Source organism: Tyto alba, unplaced genomic scaffold (assembly GCF_018691265.1).
Source record: "Tyto alba isolate M040663 unplaced genomic scaffold, T.alba_DEE_v4.0 Super-Scaffold_19, whole genome shotgun sequence".
Taxonomy (NCBI): domain Eukaryota; kingdom Metazoa; phylum Chordata; class Aves; order Strigiformes; family Tytonidae; genus Tyto; species Tyto alba.
The window spans coordinates 12,136,241-12,155,371 of record NW_024881281.1 but is presented as its reverse complement, the minus strand read 5'-3'; the positions used below and the strand labels follow the sequence as shown (position 1 = coordinate 12,155,371).

General features: G+C 50.8%; 1 protein-coding gene across 5 annotated transcripts in view; it reads left to right on the top strand.

Moving 5' to 3' along the window:
* LOC104364545 (NADPH--cytochrome P450 reductase) overlaps positions 1-19,131 on the top strand; it is a 31,160-nt gene that overhangs the window by 299 nt on the left and 11,730 nt on the right. The window contains exons 1-3 of one of the 5 annotated variants that reach the window (XM_032995588.2): positions 756-1,149; positions 2,264-2,400; positions 12,909-13,101. In XM_032995588.2, coding sequence (XP_032851479.1) covers positions 12,923-13,101 — 179 coding nt within the window. In that variant the 5' untranslated portion in view covers positions 756-1,149; positions 2,264-2,400; positions 12,909-12,922. Of the gene's footprint in view, positions 1-755; positions 1,150-2,263; positions 2,401-7,307; positions 7,480-12,908; positions 13,102-17,660; positions 17,762-19,131 lie in introns of those variants that run through there. The other 4 variants (XM_042791646.1, XM_042791647.1, XM_032995585.2 and 1 more) reach the window with 4 other exon arrangements.

Sequence of the window (19,131 nt, the reverse complement as noted above, 5' to 3'; positions counted from 1 at the left end):
GGGGGACACACACTGGTGTGACTGGCCCCCTGTTTTGGGGAGGGCTGGGATGACTGCGCGTGGGCTGATGTGACTGGCCCCCACGGGGAGGTTGATGTGACTGGACCCCCTGTTATTTTTTTTGAGGGGGGGGGAGTTGATGTGACTGGATCCCCTGTTGGTTTTTTGGGGGGGGAGGTTGATGTGACTGGACCCCCTGTTATTTTGGGGAGGGGGGAAGTTGATGTGACTGGATCCCCTGTTGTTTTTTTTGGGGGGGAGGTTGATGTGACTGGACCCCCTGTTATTTTTTTTGAGGGGGGGGGAGTTGATGTGACTGGATCCCCTGTTGGTTTTTTGGGGGGGGAGGTTGATGTGACTGGACCCCCTGTTATTTTGGGGAGGGGGGAAGTTGATGTGACTGGATCCCCTGTTGTTTTTTTTGGGGGGGAGGTTGATGTGACTGGACCCCCTGTTATTTTTGGGGGGGGGGGAAGTTGATGTGACTGGGTCCCCTGTTATTTTTTGGGGGGGGGGGGTTGATGTGACTGGACCCCCTGTTATTTGAGGGGGGGGCTAGAATGACTGGAGCTCCCTGTTATACGGGGGGGACTGGTGTGACTCGGGTCCCCTATACTGGGGAGCGTGGCATGAGTGGGCTCCCTGTTATTTGGAGGGGGGGTGTGTGCCCCTATCATGCCTGGCTACCCGGTGGTGGTGGGGCAGGGGGCTCGCCAGCACCCAGGTGTCAGGGTCCCCCCCCGGGGAGGGGTGCGGGGCAGGGTGGGCAGCCTGGGAAGGGGGAGCCCCAGGGTGCTGCAGGCCCTGCCCCGCTTCCACAGCGCTGGAGAGTGGCTTGTCCTTACCCCACCCCAAGCTGTCGCTGGTTACAAGCCTTCAATGAACTTTTCTGGCATTTCTCTTTTCCTGGCATCTACCTGACACCTTTGCTGCATGCTGGGCTGGCTTGCTGTTGTCTCACCTGTTTCTCTTTATAAACTTCTGGGGTGTTGGAAGACTTTTTACGCCTGTCTCTTCCTGGTGGAATTGCTTTTGAGAGTGAAGTTATTCCCTTAGGGAATGTGCTTGTCAAAGGAAATAATGGAAAACCCCCAGTTTGGGAATATTAAGGCTGGAGGAGGTGAAGAAACCTGGATCACCTTGTTGGGGGTTAGTCATCAGCATGGAATTAATTCTTAGGAAGCTGTCTTACTTGCAGGAGTAACCACAGCTGATGCAGCTTGGAGTGTGCTTTGGTCTGCTGGTGGTTAGACCGTGGGTTAGCTTAGGTTACCTTTCAGAGTGTGGAAAGAAATAGTAATGTTTAGTGGAGCGCACATAGCAAAGAGGGATCGCTGAGGTTTTCTGCCTGATGAGTGAGACTGGAAAACTGAAATGGGTTTGCACTTTTACAGATCTTTTTAAAAAGCAGAAACATATATCCAGTTGAGAAGGTGGAAAACCACAAGGAAGGATCAGGTCTCTGTTTCTAAATTCTGAAAATGAAACAGTGCTAGTGTTGGTGGGGGTATCCCTTTTTCCATAGTGCTTTATGTGGGCCGTAGTGAGGAGCTGCATGATTTAATATTTTTTTTGTTCACCACCAGAGCTGTGCTTAGCAGGGTGCACTGATGCACACATCCTTTTTTGTTAGATAGAAAGGAACATTCTTCCAGTATTTCCGTAGTTCTCTGAGAAATCCTGATGAGCAGTTGTGCACATGCAAAGCAAACTTGCAGATTCACCTACTGCAGATGAGGAAGTCGGTGTTTTGTTGGGGAGGGGCTGGTGAGCCTCCTGGACAGCCCGATGTCCCGGTACAGCTCTTGGTTTTTCCTCAAATGCATCTTTTGCTGGTTGACTGCACTGAAGCAGGGTGTGCACATCACAGAGCATCTGGATTTGCAGAGTCCTGTGTTGCAGGTGGACGTGATGGTGCATGGGAACTGTATTTGCAAAACACTTTCCTATAAAGCAGAGAAGAAGCAGGGAGGATACTGGTGCTACAGGAAAAAAAAACAACTCTGACACAACCGAGCACTCTATTATAACCTTCTGCTGTGAAAGCCTTGGAGAGTAAGGTGAAGAGTGGGCAGGAAGGAGGAGGTAGTGTCACACAGCTGGCTTTCACCCTGCTCCAATTGTGACAGGGTAAAACCTCTTGCTTTGTCATCACTTTGCAGTTGCCTCCTGCTCAGTCAATAATCTCCGGGGTGGTGCTTTCTGGGTAGCCAGGATTGAGCAAGTAAGTGCCCTCTCCAACTTTTATTTTGTTTCTTCCAAGGCAGCTGGAGGAGCTCGACGGGGCCATACGACCAAAACTTGTCTTGTCGTGAGGGAGGCTTTCTCTGCTGCTCACCACCCTTCGTGCTGGAGCTCTCAGGCCGCATCAGCGCTTGCTGGCAGGACCGTAGGTGCAAGGTAACCTCTTCCTTTTGAGCGTCACAGGTTGTAGAGCATCTGTGGGTGCAGTTGGGTTTGGGGAGGGTGGCTGGCAGTGAGAGCTGACAGGCCGGGAGCTGGGAGTGATGGTATCTGTACCCAGTTCACCCACAGTAAAAGCGGCACGTGGAACTCTGTCAGAACTGAAATACCATTTGATCTTTACTCTCTCCTTTTGCTGTTACAACACAGCCAAGATAACATGCTTGCTCGGTCCTGGAGGACTAGGGGAAAGGCTCCCATGCTCAGGTCTGCACTCTGGCCATCTCCTCCCCACCCCTTTCCTCTGGTGTAGAGGAAAGCCACCTGCCAGTTTCCTCTGCTGACGCTGGACTTTGTGCTGTTTCCTGACGTGGGCTTTCCTACTGCTGAAAACACAATTCGTAGAACTTGCATAAGTTGCTTTCCCAACGTGATCATTTGATCCACCTGATGAGATTAATTTATACGTGCTATTGTTGAGCGTGAGTCACGAGCCCTGCAGTGACAGGTGCGTGTCTGCCAAGATTGCTTTTCTATAGAGTATGAAATTTCATACATAAGAACAAATAATTACAGGCTGCTCATAATCTCTTGATGCTTCTCTCAAGTAAATATTCAAGTCAATTGTGTGCTGCTGATCACTCACAGAATCCAGAAAGTGCAGAAGAGGCTTCCCTGGGGCCACAAGTCCAAAGAGTGGCTGAGTTTGACTTACAGTGGCGGATTATTTTAGTATTCTTAGCCACTTCTGGGCCTCTCATTATTCCTTTGCAAGGAATAATGCAGAGTTATTGACTAATTTTCCTTTCTGTCCTCACTGTACAGAGGGGATTGCTGAACGGGGAGGTTTGGAGTTATAGATGGGGTTGGATTTTTCTTGGAAAATCTGGCTCTGGCAGTGCATGTGCAAGTCTGCCAGGATGGTTCAGTAACCACCTTAGGGAGCTGGTAGGTCTGTCTGTGAGGTGCTGGCAGATACGCTGGATCTTGCTGCACGGTTGCTTGTGAAATGCATCTATTTACTTGCTTTCTCGGGTCATTGTTAGCATGGCTTGGTTCTAGCTAGCTCCAAGCTTTGGAGGAGCAAGCTGATAAAATGCCTGCAAGGATTGTGCAAGCCCTGGTTGTGTAAGGGCTGTGTGCATAACTACTGGAGGTAAGAGGAGCAGCTCGTGTTACAAAGGGAAAGAAAAATCCTGTGTCCAGTACCTTTTGTTTATGTTGACCATAGTGGGGTGGGAGTGTGAAGTTGGAGAGCTGTGGGTTTTGCCACTGGGGATCAGCCTTTCAGCCTGTGATCCCACTTACTCCCTGCCCAACTTCTCTGTTGTCCGGTGACCTCCTGCCCGTTTTCAGCCCGGGGACATCCACTTTAGATCTGGGGTCGATCTGCTGGTGCACTCAGCTGTATGTGATTGCAGGGGGCTGGGCTGGGTAGTTGCCTGTATTTCACAAGTGTTCAAAAAAGTAAAATACAGCTCAGATTGCCCTACCCATAGCAGGTAGAGAGGTTCGTAGGGTGACTGCACACACTTCTAATCGGGCAGCCAGATGTGAAGCCTGGGTCTGGGATCAGGACGACAGCTCTCTTGCTGAGTTACCACGTAATGTAGGGATCGTGCAGTAACACCTCCTTCCTGTACAGCAACATAGGACATAGGTTTGTAATGTCTGAAAAGCTCTTACATCCTCAGAGGAAAGCTACCTTATAAATACAAAATGTCTCAGTTCCATATGAAAAGTGCTTGGGTTTCTTTAAATAAATAAATCCCCCAAACATACTGTTCCAATCGGAGGTCTTTACATTTCTTAAACCTTTGCAGGATCTATTTAACCACGTCCCTCTGATGCTCTTCCAGGTGTTTGTTTCAAAGGAAACCTCCCAAATGAGAACAGCTTTAGAGGGTTTTGCTGTCCAAACTTGCTAGTAGAAGAGGTCAAAGTCTGTGGCTACCAACCCCACCTGTAGTGCCTCCCTCCCTGTAGTGGCTGCAGACAAAATCAGAGCTTGTCCCATCAACCCTTAGCAAATGCAGGCAGGGGGTAAACAAACACCCTGGTTGGGGAAACTGAACTTCCAGCTGAGACTCTGGCAGCATTGGGTGCAACACTTGCAGAAGAAATTGCTGAAAAAATACCATATTCCCCCCCTTGATCTTAAAAAAACATCTTCAGCAGGATCTGAACCATGCAAAATACATGCCTGAATGGGTTGCTCCTGAGATTTTGCAGCATAGCCCTCTGAGCAGTTGGTTTGACTGAGTGGTGCCTACGGTAGCTGGCAGTAGGGTGATCTAAAACTCCTGCAGACTTGTCCCAACTCCTGAATATTGGTGGTGTTGAGACCTTTGTTTCTCTTTCAAATGGTGCCTGAAGCATGGTGCTCTGAATTTTTAATTCCCTGTTGGGGAAGGCTGGGGAACAGGATTACTTAGCAGGGGGTGCAGTTTACCTGCCATTGTCAGGTTTTCTTTATCCTGTAATCCTGAACACTTGGATTTTCTGTACTGGTTTATGTTAATCTGTGTGAAGGAATGCCCTCAGGTGCCTAAGGTAGTGAGATGCCCCACATCCTTGTTTAGAGGTTGAGAAATGGGCTTTTATCTGGTGAAAGGAAGTGTGCCAACTCGGTAATGCTGGGTTGCTTTCTTTTAAGGCAACTTGGCAGGTTTGAATTAATTTTTGTGTTGGATAATGCCTCAAGTCCTTTGCTTTAGTGTACTGGACTAACTGAATAGCCCCACCTTGGTTGTACCTGTAGGGTAGAGTTGCTTTCTGCCTCAGTAAAACCGTTCCTATTGTTGTTTTTCTCTTCCTTGCTTTTACAATGGCACTGCTGTCCTTGAATAAGACCTATTGGCCAGAAAAAAAAATCCAACTGTGACAGTGAAAGTTCAAATATGCAGTATTTCAAGCTCCAGACTGACTGATGCACGCTACACATCTGTTTGATGCCTAAAATAGAAGTTCTGCTGACGTCTGAGCTGGTGTGTCAAGGTCTGGCTAGAGGAGACCTCGCCCAGTGAGAGTAATTTGTTCAGTTTCACCAAACAGCTTTGAGCTGGGTGTGTGTTTCTTAGCCCTGCTCGAGGTGTTGCTGCAGCCAAGTTCTCTGTTTAGACTGGGGTTTCTGAGTTGCTGGAAGTGCTGAGAGATCTGTGGAGAGTCACTTGCCCAGTATTGCGTAAAAAAGAGACTCGGCTGCTTTCCACCCTTCTTTACTGAGCTGATGGTGGTTAATGGGAAGTTGTGGGATGTGCTGGAATTTCTTTTAAATACGTGGGAAGAAAGTGATACAGAAGTGCTAGGCGTAGGGAGCCTCGTGTGTAGTGAAAGCCAAACCTTGTCGCAGGCACTGGTGGAAGTCAGCCCTGGACCACCGCTCGTTAGCGCCGTGATGAGGAAAGCGTGCCCTTGGCTCGCCGGGGGCAGTGGCTGCCTCGCCTCATAGTGAGCACCAACACGGGTGCTCGGGCTGAGGCTGATGGGGCGAGGAAGCCCTGAGGTTTCTCACCATGCCTGCCTTCCCCAGCACGGCCCCAGGAACTCGCCCGGGGGATGAGCCCACCCGAAGCAAGGAGCCTGTGCAGGCCAGACCAAGCACAGCCACTCATCTGGCCAGACCAAAGGCCTCTTGTTGAGGGGAAACGCGATCTCTGCACGGCAGAGCTACAGAGAAAAGGCTAATCCAAGGGCTGTTGAAGGCAATGTTAAGTAACCTGGATCTGAGCGCCAACTTCAATGGTCTGCTTTTGTTTTAGAAAGGACCGCTTTTCTTGCCAGGTCTCTTCTTACTAAAAAGGAAGGGAAAAAGAGCTAATTTGAGACTTGTTGAAGCCAGTAACTGGCACAGGCTGATGTAAACAGAATTTCTTATTGTAATTGGTTGCATTCATATCCGAGGAGGAATGAGAGAAGATCTGGTTTTGCCCTGAAGGTCTCCCGGCCTAATACCGCACACTAGCATGCAGGAAAGTCTTCACTGCAGTAGAATTCAGAAGAGGCTGGGCACGGGAGTCTGAACAGAAATGCCATCTCCATTATCAGCCATGCTCTCCTGCTGCTGACCCTCCTCCTTCCTTCCTGACACACGTCAGTAACCCGCCCGTCTCGTATCTTTAGTGGGTGAAAGAAGAAAACCCTTTGCTGGTCACAAGGCTGCATTCCTGCTTGTAAGCAAGTCTGTTCCTTCTCCACTGCCACCGCTGCACAGAGACAGGAGCTTGCTGCAGCTTTCTTCTGGTGCTGCCGTCTGTGCGAGCTCTCAACAAGCTTTGCAGGTGTCATGGCAATAGGGACCTGTGAGAGGGCTGCCGAGTGGTTTTCTTTTTTTCCTCCCAGGTGTTCTAGTTGGTTTTTAAGTTAGTTTCTCTTTATTTTGCCATTGTTGCTAAAGCTCAGGCTGCAGGTCAGTGCTGTACAAACAGGAGTTTCCATTTTCTTTGGCTGCTGTGTGTCCCCTCTGCCCTGAAGCTGTCTTTTGGGTCTGTGCTGTGATGCCAGGGAAAATAACCCATCTATGGTTTAAAAGCATGTTTTTTTTTTTTTTTTTTTTAAGGCTTCTTCTCAAGGCTGATCTGTGTTGTGCCATGGTCCTGTGCAAGGATGGTCAGCACAAGAGAAAGGGTGATCCCTAGGGTAGGTCAGGCACAACGGGGGTGTCTGGCCATGAACACCCACCTGCACCTAGGGAATTTGGGTTGGTCCCTCTCGATCAGAAAAATGGCTGTGGCAGATCTCATGGTGATGCTGACATCCCCAGCCACGCAGAGCTTCCAGTGGTAGGAATCATGACAGCTCTGCTTCCGCTTTTTCCACGAATGCAATGCATGTGCTGAGTCAGTGACACGAGGGTCATCGTCACGTGGCTGCAGAGAGCAAGAAGAGGGCTCTGCCAAATCAGCTCTGCCAGCAGTGTCCCTTTGTCCCCTTCCCTGGCACAGCTGTGCGGGGCTTGTACTGGGAGCTGAAAGCCAGTCGGAAAGAACCAGCGGCTTTTTGAGCGTGTACAGCTGTTAGATGTGGTGGTGACTTGCATGGATTCCCGTTTACAAGAAACCAGAAAGCATTCCTTCGGTAAGTGCCCTTGCTGGATGTGGATGGGGTGGCTAGCATGGAGGAACTGGGCGCTCCAGGGCTTGTGTTGGTGGTGTGATGGTGTTGCTGCGATGTGTGGCGAGCTCCTTCCTGCAGGCATGGTTTGACTTCAAACCAGCTACGTGGCGTCCCTGCTAGCGTTTAGCTGAGACAGCCTGGCCCTTGCTGCGGGCTGGGGAAGGCTTGGCTGCCTGCTGCTTGCCCTTTGAATAGTGCCTGGCAGTGGTGCAAGGGTCAGGCAGACGGTGACTAACGGCATTGCGTGTGTTTATGTCACTTGATTCCTTCTTTGACTCGGTCGTCACAGATTTTTGCGTGCACGTACTGCAAAATAAAGCTTCTGCCTGCAGCTCCTGTGTTTTACTGCAGGTGCCCCAAGGGTGCTGCTGCCGCTTGGTTCCCATTGAGAAAACTGGCTGTTTCAATAAGCTCAGGGGCGTGGGAGATGGGGTGCAGCCTCTGTGCTGCCCTGTGCCAGGGCAGGCAGAGTCTGCAGGGCGCAGTGGGACTCGTGCCTATCGCCACGTGGCCGTGCCAGGGTCGTGGGGAGCCCTCTCTGCTGGGCTAAGCCGAACCCGGGGGGCTTCTTGGTGCTACAGGCTGTGATCAGCTGGAGCCTGGGGATCGGGTTATCCGAGGTGGGAGCAGCGAGCAGCCCGGGGCTGTGCTTGGTCAGCAGTCTTCCTTCTCCTTTCTCTCTCATGTGAGCAGGGCTGAACGGTGAGGGTCACGGTGTGCTTAGAGTGCCACAGGGCTTGGTCACTCATTCTTGGGGCAAGAGTCGCCGGCTGCAGTCCTGATCTGGGACTGGGAAGCCAAACTGCCCTGAGATGCTTCAAACTCATCACAAGCATGATATAAATAAAAGGCTACTTCAACCCACAGAGCCACCTTCCTGCCCAAATTGCCAATTTAGCTTTAGAGGCAAGGCCTTTTGGTCACTAGAAGATGCTACAGTGTGACTTGCAGAAGGGGACACCTCCCAGGCACATTTCATGACCGTGGTGCTGTGCCTGCCAGTTGGAGTTGAGGGCTCCAGCGTGCTTTCGGGGGCATCTGCACCACCTCCTAATGCTGCATCAGCTCTGTGCAAGAGATAGGGAAGACTAGATTTCTTCAGATTGCTGACCGCTTGGCTTTTAGGGCATTCTCCATCCCATCTTGTTTGTTGTAATACTACTGTCATTTTAATATTTTTAACGTTGTGACCTTTAATCCACATGGAAATTGTGGGGAATTGGAGCATGCCTGGCACTGACAGTGCTTCCAGTCCTTGCTTGAGATGTGCATGAGCAGTAGGAATCTGGTTTTTAATATGAGAAGGAAGTGCACCAGTTGGGCAACATGGAGATGTGCAGAGTGGGTCCCCGGTGATTTGAATGAGTGCAAGCTGCCGTGTATCAAACAAATTTCCAGGTTTAGAATCTGCATTCAGAGACTGAAAAGCTGTGCTAAAATATAGCATTGTTTGATTGCAGTCTTTCAAAATGTTGTGACTTTTCTGTGTGATGTAGATGACTCGCATCTCAGCTGAGACTGATTGCTTTATACCAGATACTGTGTGCATAAACAAGGATCCAGGAACTGGAGCAATGAATTTTTTTAAAAAAAAAAGGTGGGGGGGAGAGGGGAAAATAGAGGTCTGCCTTATCTTGATTGAAGATATAATAAGCATTGGGGATAAAATAACTGCCTTTGAAACTGGTGCCATGGGATCTTTTGCTTCTGCATCATAAATTTCTTTTCCTTTCCCCTGTAAAAGCCTGATCTGATTCTCTCACGGTCCTTCCAGAGACTGCAGGATTTCCAGGATAGCTAGAGTCAGGTTTTTTGTCACTGGAAGTTATAAAAATACATGTATTTGAATTGCTATGAACTTCTGGGAAATAATTGTTACATCCAACTAGATAAGACTGAGATAAATTGAGGAATAAACTTCCCGTGCTAGGTGAAGTGAGTTAAAAAGTTCCTGAGTTATGACAACCCTTTAAAAACAAAAAAAGCATGAGGTCTAATTCCACATCCTTTGTCTTTCTCTTGATACAACTAAGCAAGCCTTTTCCTAAGGGTGGTAAGCAAAAAGAAAAATCTATAGCTAAGATACTGGACTTGAATAACTAAATGTCCAGGACCAGATGAAGCAAAATTAAAGCAGTTCTTGTGTCTTTGGTTCCATCACTAGAGAATGACTGTTTTCTTCCAGGGTTAGAGATCAGCATATAACCTTTATGCTAGGCAGACTTGTGAATGAAGAGAGGAGACCAAAGCAAGCCTCTGGTCCATGCACCAGACCCCTAAGCCCCCAGAAATGGTGCTCTTCCTTCTGGCTGTGGGTGTGGGGACTGAGCGGGTGGTCTGGCTGCTGCTGCAGCTGTAGGGTTCCACTTTGAAGTGCTGGAGAGCTGCAGCGTGGTGAAGGCCAGGAGACAGTCTGTCTTCCTCCCCCGTGTCTGTCCATGCTGCATTCCTGGGAGTTTCCCTCCTGAGGATGCCTCTTTCTAAGGCATTGCTGCCTGGGAGAGCAGATTACCTCCAGAGGCTTGGAAAAGCAAAACCCCCTCACACTGCTGCTTGTCCGCTCTGCTGCTTTGGGCATAGCCACGATTTAGCGCTGGGGATGGAGCCCTTGCCTTGCTGTTGAGCCCACAAATCCATTCTCTTACCAGGGCAGCTGGCGAATATCCACATCTGAGCTGCCTGGAGCTGGGAGGGGAATTGCTGTGCGACCAGGCATATGCAGCCTGTATGCGTTCCACCCCAGGCTGGCTGCTGCTCACCAAAGACGTGTCTCGCTCGAAACGCTCCTCCATGTGCAGTTTGTTACAAGAGATGCGGCTGTGCTCTGTGCAAGGAGGGCTTCGTTTCTGCAGGTGCTGGGTTTGGCACTCGGAAGGGAAGGGGTCCAGCTGCTGCCCAAAACCAGCTTAGTGTGGTCTCCACCAGCCCAGGTTTTTTTCCATGGCTTCCTCTGAGCAAAGGTTTGTCATTAACTTACGTGCCATGGGAAAGGGCTTGTCAAGGAAAGTGGGTGAACAACCCGCTGCTGAAGATAAACTTACTGACATGGCCATCACTGACCTGTGTGAGTGGAACTGGCCACCCTTCTATAATTTGGACAATGGAAGCTGGCACTGAAAAAATATGCACTTTGCAGCATTGGAGACGTTTATCCAGGCAGCCTACTGCTCGTGTTTGGGCACTGCTTCCTCCAACTCTTTGCAGAAGAGTTGGGGCCACACTGTGCATGAGCAGCAGCTGAGGCTCCCCAGGGAGGCACTGACCAGCAGCCCTCAGGGTTTTTTTGCCCTGAGATGTAACGAGCAATTCAAGTGATGAGCAAAAAGGTAGCAGCCAAAACTGTGTGTGAGAGGCTGGGTTGCCAGCCAGTTTTTGGCTGAGATCTTCCTACAGATGAGGTGGGGTGGCAGTGAGGAGGAGGAGAAGAGCTTGGAATTAAAAATTCTGGGGTTTCATCAGGAGTAAAGGCAATAAACCAGCAACACTCTTCCTCCCACTGGTGCATTCACTTGGTGTCAGTTGCCAGACCAGCTCCTCAGTGATTTACTGGAACCGAATGAGGAGGAGAGGGACTCTGCTGGGAGCTGTGCCTTGTTGGCAACTAAGGTCCAGTTGTGGGGGTTTTAACAGTTTAGTCTACAGTTGTACAGAAATAACACCCAGCTTGGCTCTGAGATCCAGCGATGGAAGGCCTGTCTGCAAGGAGGGAGGACGGGGTGACCTGCCTGATGGAGAGGAATGAGCAGTTTGCTTGTCTGCAGTTAGATCACTCACATTTTATTCCCAACCCCCTGCTTAGTGTCATCTCTGGGAACCTAATGGGAAGCTTTGCAGTGCCCTTCGTAGTACAGTCACTTGCCACATTCTCCACAGAATTAAACTTCTTGTGGAGTTGAGAACTAGTTGGGCTGTAAAAGCACCCAGGAGCCCAGCCCTGATCACTGCCAGGTGGCTGTGGACTTCTCCCAACACTCTGCAGGGCTGCTTTTTATAGCTGGTGGCCTGTGGGAGAGTACTTCATGTTTTCTGGAGCTGAACTTTTTCTTTGCAGGAGTAACAACAAGAGGTGGTTCGTTGCTGAAGATCTTGCCTGGTCTCCCTCATTAGTGATCCCTAATCCTCACCTTCCTTATCATCCCAGTTCTTAAATGCCTTAGCATAACCTTAAACTTCAGTTGGTTTTATTTGTCAGCCCAGGCACAGCTTGGAGTTTGCTGCTTCTCTTTCAGCCTCCCAGGAATGCTGTCTGGAAGCTTTTTTCCAGCAGGCACAGGTTTGCTGAACAGGTTAACTCTCCCCTCACAGCTCAGCCATGGGATGTGTACTTTCTCTCCAGTGGCACCCCAACAGCTGAGTCACTTCTGTGTGCAAGTTCAAATGTCCATGGTCTCCTGGGTTGGCAGCATGCCCAAGTACAAGAAGAGAGTCACTTTGCCCTTACAAATCAAGTTTTGAGTTAATTATCTGTTTGCTTGGACAGAATGCGTCCTTGTGTATTGGAAGATAATCTTGTGATCTGGACTAGGGTCGGAGGAGTTCAGAGCTTTGGCAGCGCAGCGGGAGGGAGTGCGTGATGGGTGGCTCCTCAGGGGAAGGACAGGGGCCATGGGGCTAGCTGGGGACTTGAGGGCTGGGCGCTCCTCCGTGCGCTACCACAGACTCTGGGTATGGCCGTGGGCAAGTCACGAGTCACTTAAACTGTCTGGGCAAGTGGAAAGGAGCAATTCAAGGAGATGGAAGTTAAACTGGGGAAGATAGGGGAGAGGACTGGGAAGCCATCGGCTCAAAAGGGGGTGGGTAGTAAATCAGAAGTATTCATCGTGTATGTTGTAATGACCTGATGTGGGGGTGCCCACAGAAGTACCACACCACAGTCCTGCTCTGCGGTTTATAAGCACAGCGGTAGGTCTGGGGCATCGTGTCACCGTGTGGAAAGGAGGGAGAAAGCTTCAGATCTGTGGCGTGACTGGCAGGGGGGGGTCTTCTCCCACTAACACCCCATGGGGTCCGTGGTAAGGGCTTTAATGAAGGCTGGCCATGAGCCAGGGGCATTGCTGGGGCGTTCGTAGGAGCCAGGGTGGGCTCCCTGGCTGGAATGTGCGGCTGCTCCGATGGTGCTGGCATAGGGAGAGCAGAAATCGCTTCTGATGGATCAGCATGGATGCAACAGGAAGGGAAAAGCTTGGTGGGACAGTGAGATACCTTGGGACGCAAAAGGATCTTGCAGTATTATGGTGCAAAGCCTTTCTCCAAAGAGTTGTTGGGCTGCCTTGTGCTCCTAGGACTAAATGTATAGTGCAAAAGCATACTTCGAGTGGCCTTTAATGCTCTTCTGGGCTTCCGTGGCACTGTGTGGCTGCTGGTGTTCATTTGTTTTTCCTTGCTTTCAGTGCCTCTGACCATCATGGAGGATGCCGGCATGGAATCAAACATCTCCCCTCCTGACAACACTTCACAGCAGGACTCTCCCTTCAGCATGATGGACCTGTTTCTTGTCTCGCTCATCATCGGACTTTTTACTTACTGGTGGTTCTTCCGCAAGAAAAAGGAGGAAGTCCCAGACCTCCCCAAAATACAATCAGTGTAAGTAACAGCTCTCAGGTAGTGGGGTGAGTGTAGCTTTGCCTTGTTTATGGCGGGTCCTTGGAGGCCGTGCAGGAGGCTCAGCTGGATTAGAGGAAGTCCCCAGGTGAGGACACTTGGCCCCACAGTGCATTTCTCTCCCTTCACATTTCTTCTGAGCTGTGTGTTCACCTGGCAATGCAGAAATCCCCATGGAAGAGCCAGGCTGCAGTTCTGCCTTACCCCGCTGTGTGGCTCAAATCAGTAATTTGCCTTTCCCAAGCAAGGCAGGAAAAGGCAAGGCAGAAAAGCCTCTGGCTGTACTTCAAAACTCTTAAGAATTGCTTTGACTATTCTCTGTGTTTTCTGATAAAAGTAATATTTAGATAAATCTGGAGAAAGGTGGACTTGCTCTTAAGCAGGTTTCTTATCAGAAATCTTACCTACACTTAGCTATGAAGAGAAGAAATAATCTTGGGGAGCTGGGAGATAGTTTCTGGGCATGAGGTCCTTGGCAGCTCTTGTGAAACTTGCTTGGCTTTGCCAGGTTGCCACAGCAGCAGGAGACTGATTTTTGAAGAGGGAGAGGTCCTTGTTCTACCCCATCTTCTGCAAAGGGCTTAGGGCCAGGAGCGAGCCGTGTTGGTGGAGGTCTGGGTGCATTTAATTCCTTGTCTCAGTCACATACCAAAGTTAACATGAGTTTTCTGCTGGGCTTTTTAGCTCATTCCTGCTGTTTCCTTCTGGAGCACTGGTAAGAGCACTAAATAGAGGTTTGAATCCCACTGAAACAGAGACTGTGGAAGCTGGTGTTGTGCAGTATCTTTCCCTTCAGTCTCTTGTGATCTGTTCCCTGTGTGGGTGCAGTTTGCCCCAGAGAGAAAAGTGACCCCGGCCTTAGCCCAGCTCTGTGCTTTCCAGTATTAGGCCTTTGCAGGAGGTAACCACGCAACAAAGGTCAATCCTCTGGGTTTATAATGCCGGCTGTAAATTCACTGTAGGGTCCCCAGTCCTGGGTGGTTGGTTGTGAGGCCGTGCCACGAGGAGGGGGCAAGTGATGTCTGTCTGCCTGCAGTAGGTTCAAGGTTTCATGCATACAGTTGTACCAGCAAAGTGTCCTGTATGAAGTGAGCTTCTCCCCGTGGCACTTAGCAGGTGCTGCTCTCGTAAGAGGTACTTGTCAGTCCTTCATTTCAAAGTGTTACAGCCCAACGTGGAAAGAAGCTGAGGCAGGACCTGTACGTAGGCTGCTCAGATGAGGATGTTTGATGATAAGCCGAGGCATTTAGCAGGGGATTGGTGCTCCTGTTACCCTGTGTGTAAAAGCTAAATCAAACACAGCAAGCGGTTGTGCATCTGTTATCTCAGACTTTTATAACCTTAGCGGGTTATGCTGCTCTTGGTTTTCAGGGCTCGTCATCCAGTGTTTGTGTTGTAATTCAGGTCATAATTGAACAGGAGCAGTTTTGGCCTCATCGTTTCTGTTTTGGTCAGATCATGACCCTTTCCTGTGGCAGCAAAGCCCTCTGCTTGAAGGCAAGCTTGGGATGCCAGATCTGTTGTGAAGTCCCTGGGTAATGGCGAGGAGTAGCTCACAGCTCAGAGCAAACTCTCAGGCAGGCTGCGCACACTGATCTCACAGGAGGAGGAGTATGTTTTCTGGTTGGGAGAGTTTTAAAAAGAAGAAACGTCCCTGGCTGCTTTACCTTGTGCAGACAGGTACAGACGAGGCTGGTAGCAGCCCACCTATCCATGCCTGCTTGGCCTTACCATTGGGAATGTGTTTTGCTGGATCGGTCAGACACTTTCCCTCTCGTGCCTGCAAGAGAGGGCTGTGTGTATCAGTGCGTGCAGTTGCCTCTGGAGATTGTAACGAAAACGGCCACGCTGTGATGAGAGCTAAACTGGCTGGAGAAGTGGCACTATCAATCTGAAATTAGATCCTGACGTGGCACAGAGGGACTCGGAGTGCTCCTGTGCTCACTGTCCTTGTGACTGTTTCCACCCATCACACGCAGCTCTTCCAGAGGCGGCCGTGACCTGGCAGAGAAGTTGTTCTGAATCCCCCCGGGCGTGTGGTACCGCTGCAGGACCTCAGCACGTGGGCTTCCATCTGAGACTGGCTGGAGGTTCTGCCTCCAGAGCTGGCTCACAGGCATTTTGCCTACGTTTCGTTTGTGGGGTCTGTGCTGCCTTCTCCATCTGCAGGGGAGATGGCTGGCAGGGAGGGAGCACTGTGCAACTGCTGCTTGCAAGAGCTGTGCAAGAGCAGCACCTCCCATCACCGATAACCAGCGGGGAGAGGTGAGGTTGCTCTGGACCTTGTCTGATACGACTGCATTTTGGAAAAGTGACAGCCAGGCAGGTGAAGATTGAGAGGAAGCTGTGAAGTAGTTTTTCCCTGTCCATTAAGCCTGACCCTGCCATTGCCTGCTGCAGCCCTGCTGTGCTCACTGTAGCAAGCTGGGCTGAGGGCAGCAGGGCCCCGTGAGCCAAGGCTGTGGCAGGCAGCACATCGATCCTCCAGGACAGAGACAGCGACTTCCTGCAGCTTTTGCAGTGTTATTTTATGGGACACTTGGAACCAGGAGGGAAATGAGTGGGGAAAACAAGCTTGTTCAGCCTCGGGTTTCCTTCTCTCCTGTCTTCCTTGAGTCTGGGGTGGAGTTTCCTTTCTGATGAACAAGCAAATTGGCAAGATACAGGATCACACTGTCAGCTGCTGCCTGTGGCTGGCTGGATGTGACAGGCTGGCCCATGGGCAGGCAGGGAAGCTGTCCCAGACCCGTGAAGGCAGAGAGCCCTCGGGGGGGACTGTCTCCAGCTGAGGTGGAGAGACTTGACCTTAAGAGGTGTTGCTTTTCTTCAGTACGTTCTCTGCAGCTCTGCCTTGACTCTCCAAACTGTCCTGAGCTGCTTTATCTGATGGTACTGCATGGCGGTTTCTGTTGTGTTGCTTTGGTCCCCAGCTTCAGCTTCAGCCTCGGGAGACAGGAGGACAGAAGTGCTGAACAGCAATTCAGATGTGTCACGATGGCTGATGCTTTAATTGGGTTTGCTTGCAACGTGGGAGAGTGCCAGCAGAGTCTCCGACCTGAACACGGCGTCCAGCACCTCGGTGCCCTCCTGAGGTTTTTGGGAGCCACCGCTGAGCAGCATGCCGTCATCAAGCGACGTCAGCTCAGCAGGGTCTGCAAAGGAAACGCCACTGCTGCAGCTGCCCTTAGTTGTGGAAGAAGAGATGCGTGGTCAAAATACCCTGTGCTGGATGGCACCTGAGCTGGGTTCGCTCTGCACGGCCTGGGAATGGTCGTGATCTTGCCTCGACGGTGCGTCCCTGGGTTCGGCCACAGCTCGGCCGCTTGCTGATCCCTCACCCTTGCAGCCAAGTGGAGCTGTTTTCCTGCCTGAAGTCCCCAGAGAAGGGGCAGAGTCCGGCATATGCAGAGGTTTCCCATGGACGAGACGTCCTGTACCTGTGTTGTGTAATAGGCGCGTGCGTGGGGCAGGCTGGGATACTGCTGTCTGAAGATCGCTTGCGTTTTGACCGTTTTCAGACTTAATTGAAACCACCGGAGCAGCCTTTCCCATAGCCTGCTCTGCAGATGTCATTAGGGAGAATGGCTCTCGATCGCCACGCAGCCATGGCCACCGCGCTTCCTCGCAGGGGAATGCACTAATTTATTTTTATTCTTTGGCTGTGCCTTCTCTTCGTGTTTCCCAATCGCAGATTGCTTTCCTTTCTTGAGTGCCGGCTCTGGAGTTGTGCAGACTGTCACCCTGGGGAGACGCAGGCGAGTCAGTGATTGGTATGCTGGGTGTCACCCCCCTCCCTCCTCCCTCTGTCTTTAACATTGTTTGGGGCATAGATTGGCTTATCTCTATTCCGCAGCTATAGAGAAGTCCACTCCCTGGTGCTTGTAGGGCTTCCTGTGGCAGGAATTGCTCAAAGTCCTTAGCCTGATTAGCTCTCTTTGCTGCCTGCGTGTATATTAGAGAGAGAGAGAGAGACCATCTCTAATTTAATTTAATAGGATCCTGAAGAGAACAAACTCCTTTGAGCTGCCTCCGTAATGGCACTGCCATAGTTACCCGCCGCTTTGCTCACGCAGTGTCTGGAATCATTTCATTCAGCTACAGCGTCAACTTTTTTTTTTTTTTTTAAAGAAGAATATATAGAAATGCAGCTGTGATATAAACAGTTTCCAAGGTAACAAGGCGGGGGGAGGGTTTTGTGTCCCGTCCCCCTGCTCCACGCTGCTGGGAGAGGGATGTGTGCTGCGGAGGATCCTGGGAGGTTTCATTCTCCACTCCTAATTCCTTTCTGCCACTGCTGCCAGATGTTGCAGTTTCTCAGCACTGCGCGGATCCACTCGGTAACTTCCAAAGCCCCGCCACGAGGATCCGAGCGGACGGGACCACTCCTGCTATGACCCGGGCCGGGACCTTTTGTGCCGGCTCTCTTCTCCTTAACAAAAGGCTGACGCTTGGCTTTAATGCCCAGGAGGAGCAGAATGGAGAGGCCTGTGTGTGTGTTGCTCCAGAGCTAAGTTAGATCCGTCCCCCTACACCTCCCCTCGCAGCCAGGCACGGCTGCCCTGCAACTCTTTGTCTGCCTCTTCCCTGCCCCGACCATGGGCTGCGTGTACTCAGCCCCGCGAGAAGAGGCGGCCGTGGCGAGGTGAGTTAATCTGCTCACTGGGCAGGCGGGATTGCTCCCCAAAGCTGGGTGCAGTGGGGTGCCTCTTCCTTCTGGGGCAGGAGGAGAAGGAAGGGGAGAGGCTCTGCTCGGAGGCAGGCTGCTCCAGAGGGGACCCTGCCGCCGGTGTTTGGTTTCTCTGCAACGTCCAGGCTGCGTTCTCACTTCTGGATGTATGTGTGCTTCCAGGAGGATATGACAGGCATGGGAGCTTTCTGAAGGAGAGGTGTTCAGCTGAGACAGAGACTTTGATATTGTTGCTGAGCTGTCAGGGAACTTCCTCCCCCCTTCTGCCTTTCTTTCTCCTGAAATCAAAGTGACAGATAGCCCTGGGAGTCACTTGTGCTGTGGGCAATCACCAAGGGTGGGCAATCTGTATAAGGTAAAGACTCGCTCCAAAAATGGAGTTAATCCCCTTCCCTCCACCCTTCACTTCTTCTAACTCTCGTAGTCGTTAACCTGAGCTATCTAAGCTGTGAGAGTAGTTGTAGCTGAAAACACACTTTCTCTTCTAAGTTTTCTTGTCTGAGCAGTGGAAATGAGTGTCGTTTCTGTCTTCGGTGTCTGTGCATTTTTGCAACTCGGATTTTTTTCAAGCCACCCTGGTGAAGCAATTTCAGGGAGTTGTGTAGCCTTTATTCAAAAGCCAGACTCATTATTTCTTCTTGTCTGAGCCACAGACTGGTCTCCACCACAACACTTCAGTGCAGGGTTGCCTCCTTTGAAAACGGACAAGCTTCATGTACTTCACCCTTTTCTCTTCCAAAGGGAGCTTGCTAAAAGGATCTAAAACTTTTTTTTTTTTTTCCTCCTTTAAAAGTGTTTTGTTTAGCAGTTGACCCAACAGCTATTTTAATTGGATCTCATTTGCAGAGGGCAGTAATCCAAAGAGGTTCACCAGGGAGCCAAAAGTGAGGTGGAAGCTGAGTCTCGTGAGCTGGCTGGGGGACAGCTCTCCCAAGCCCCCGTCCTGGCGGTACTGTGGGCAGGGTTGGGGCTGGTCTGTTAAGATGCTTCCGACACCCCTGTTCCCAACAGGGGACAAATGACGAGGAGAGACTTAACTGCTGAGAGTTGGGGGCTGCAAAAGCAGTTCCCTCCTGGGAGCACAACTGCCTTGGGTAGCTTTTTTGGTAGGGTTTGCTTGTCTTCCGTGCATGCTGTATGAGCCTGTGTTGGTGCTCGAAGCTGTCAGGCCTAGTTACAGTGCTCCTCGATACCTTTGGGTAGAAGGGGGTGCTTGAAGGCATGCTTTACTGAATGTCCCTCACCCTTCTCTGTGTCTGTGTGTGTGCTCTGCAAATGTCTCAGCACATCCGCAGAGATCCCTCCCTCTGGACTCCAGAGTTTAG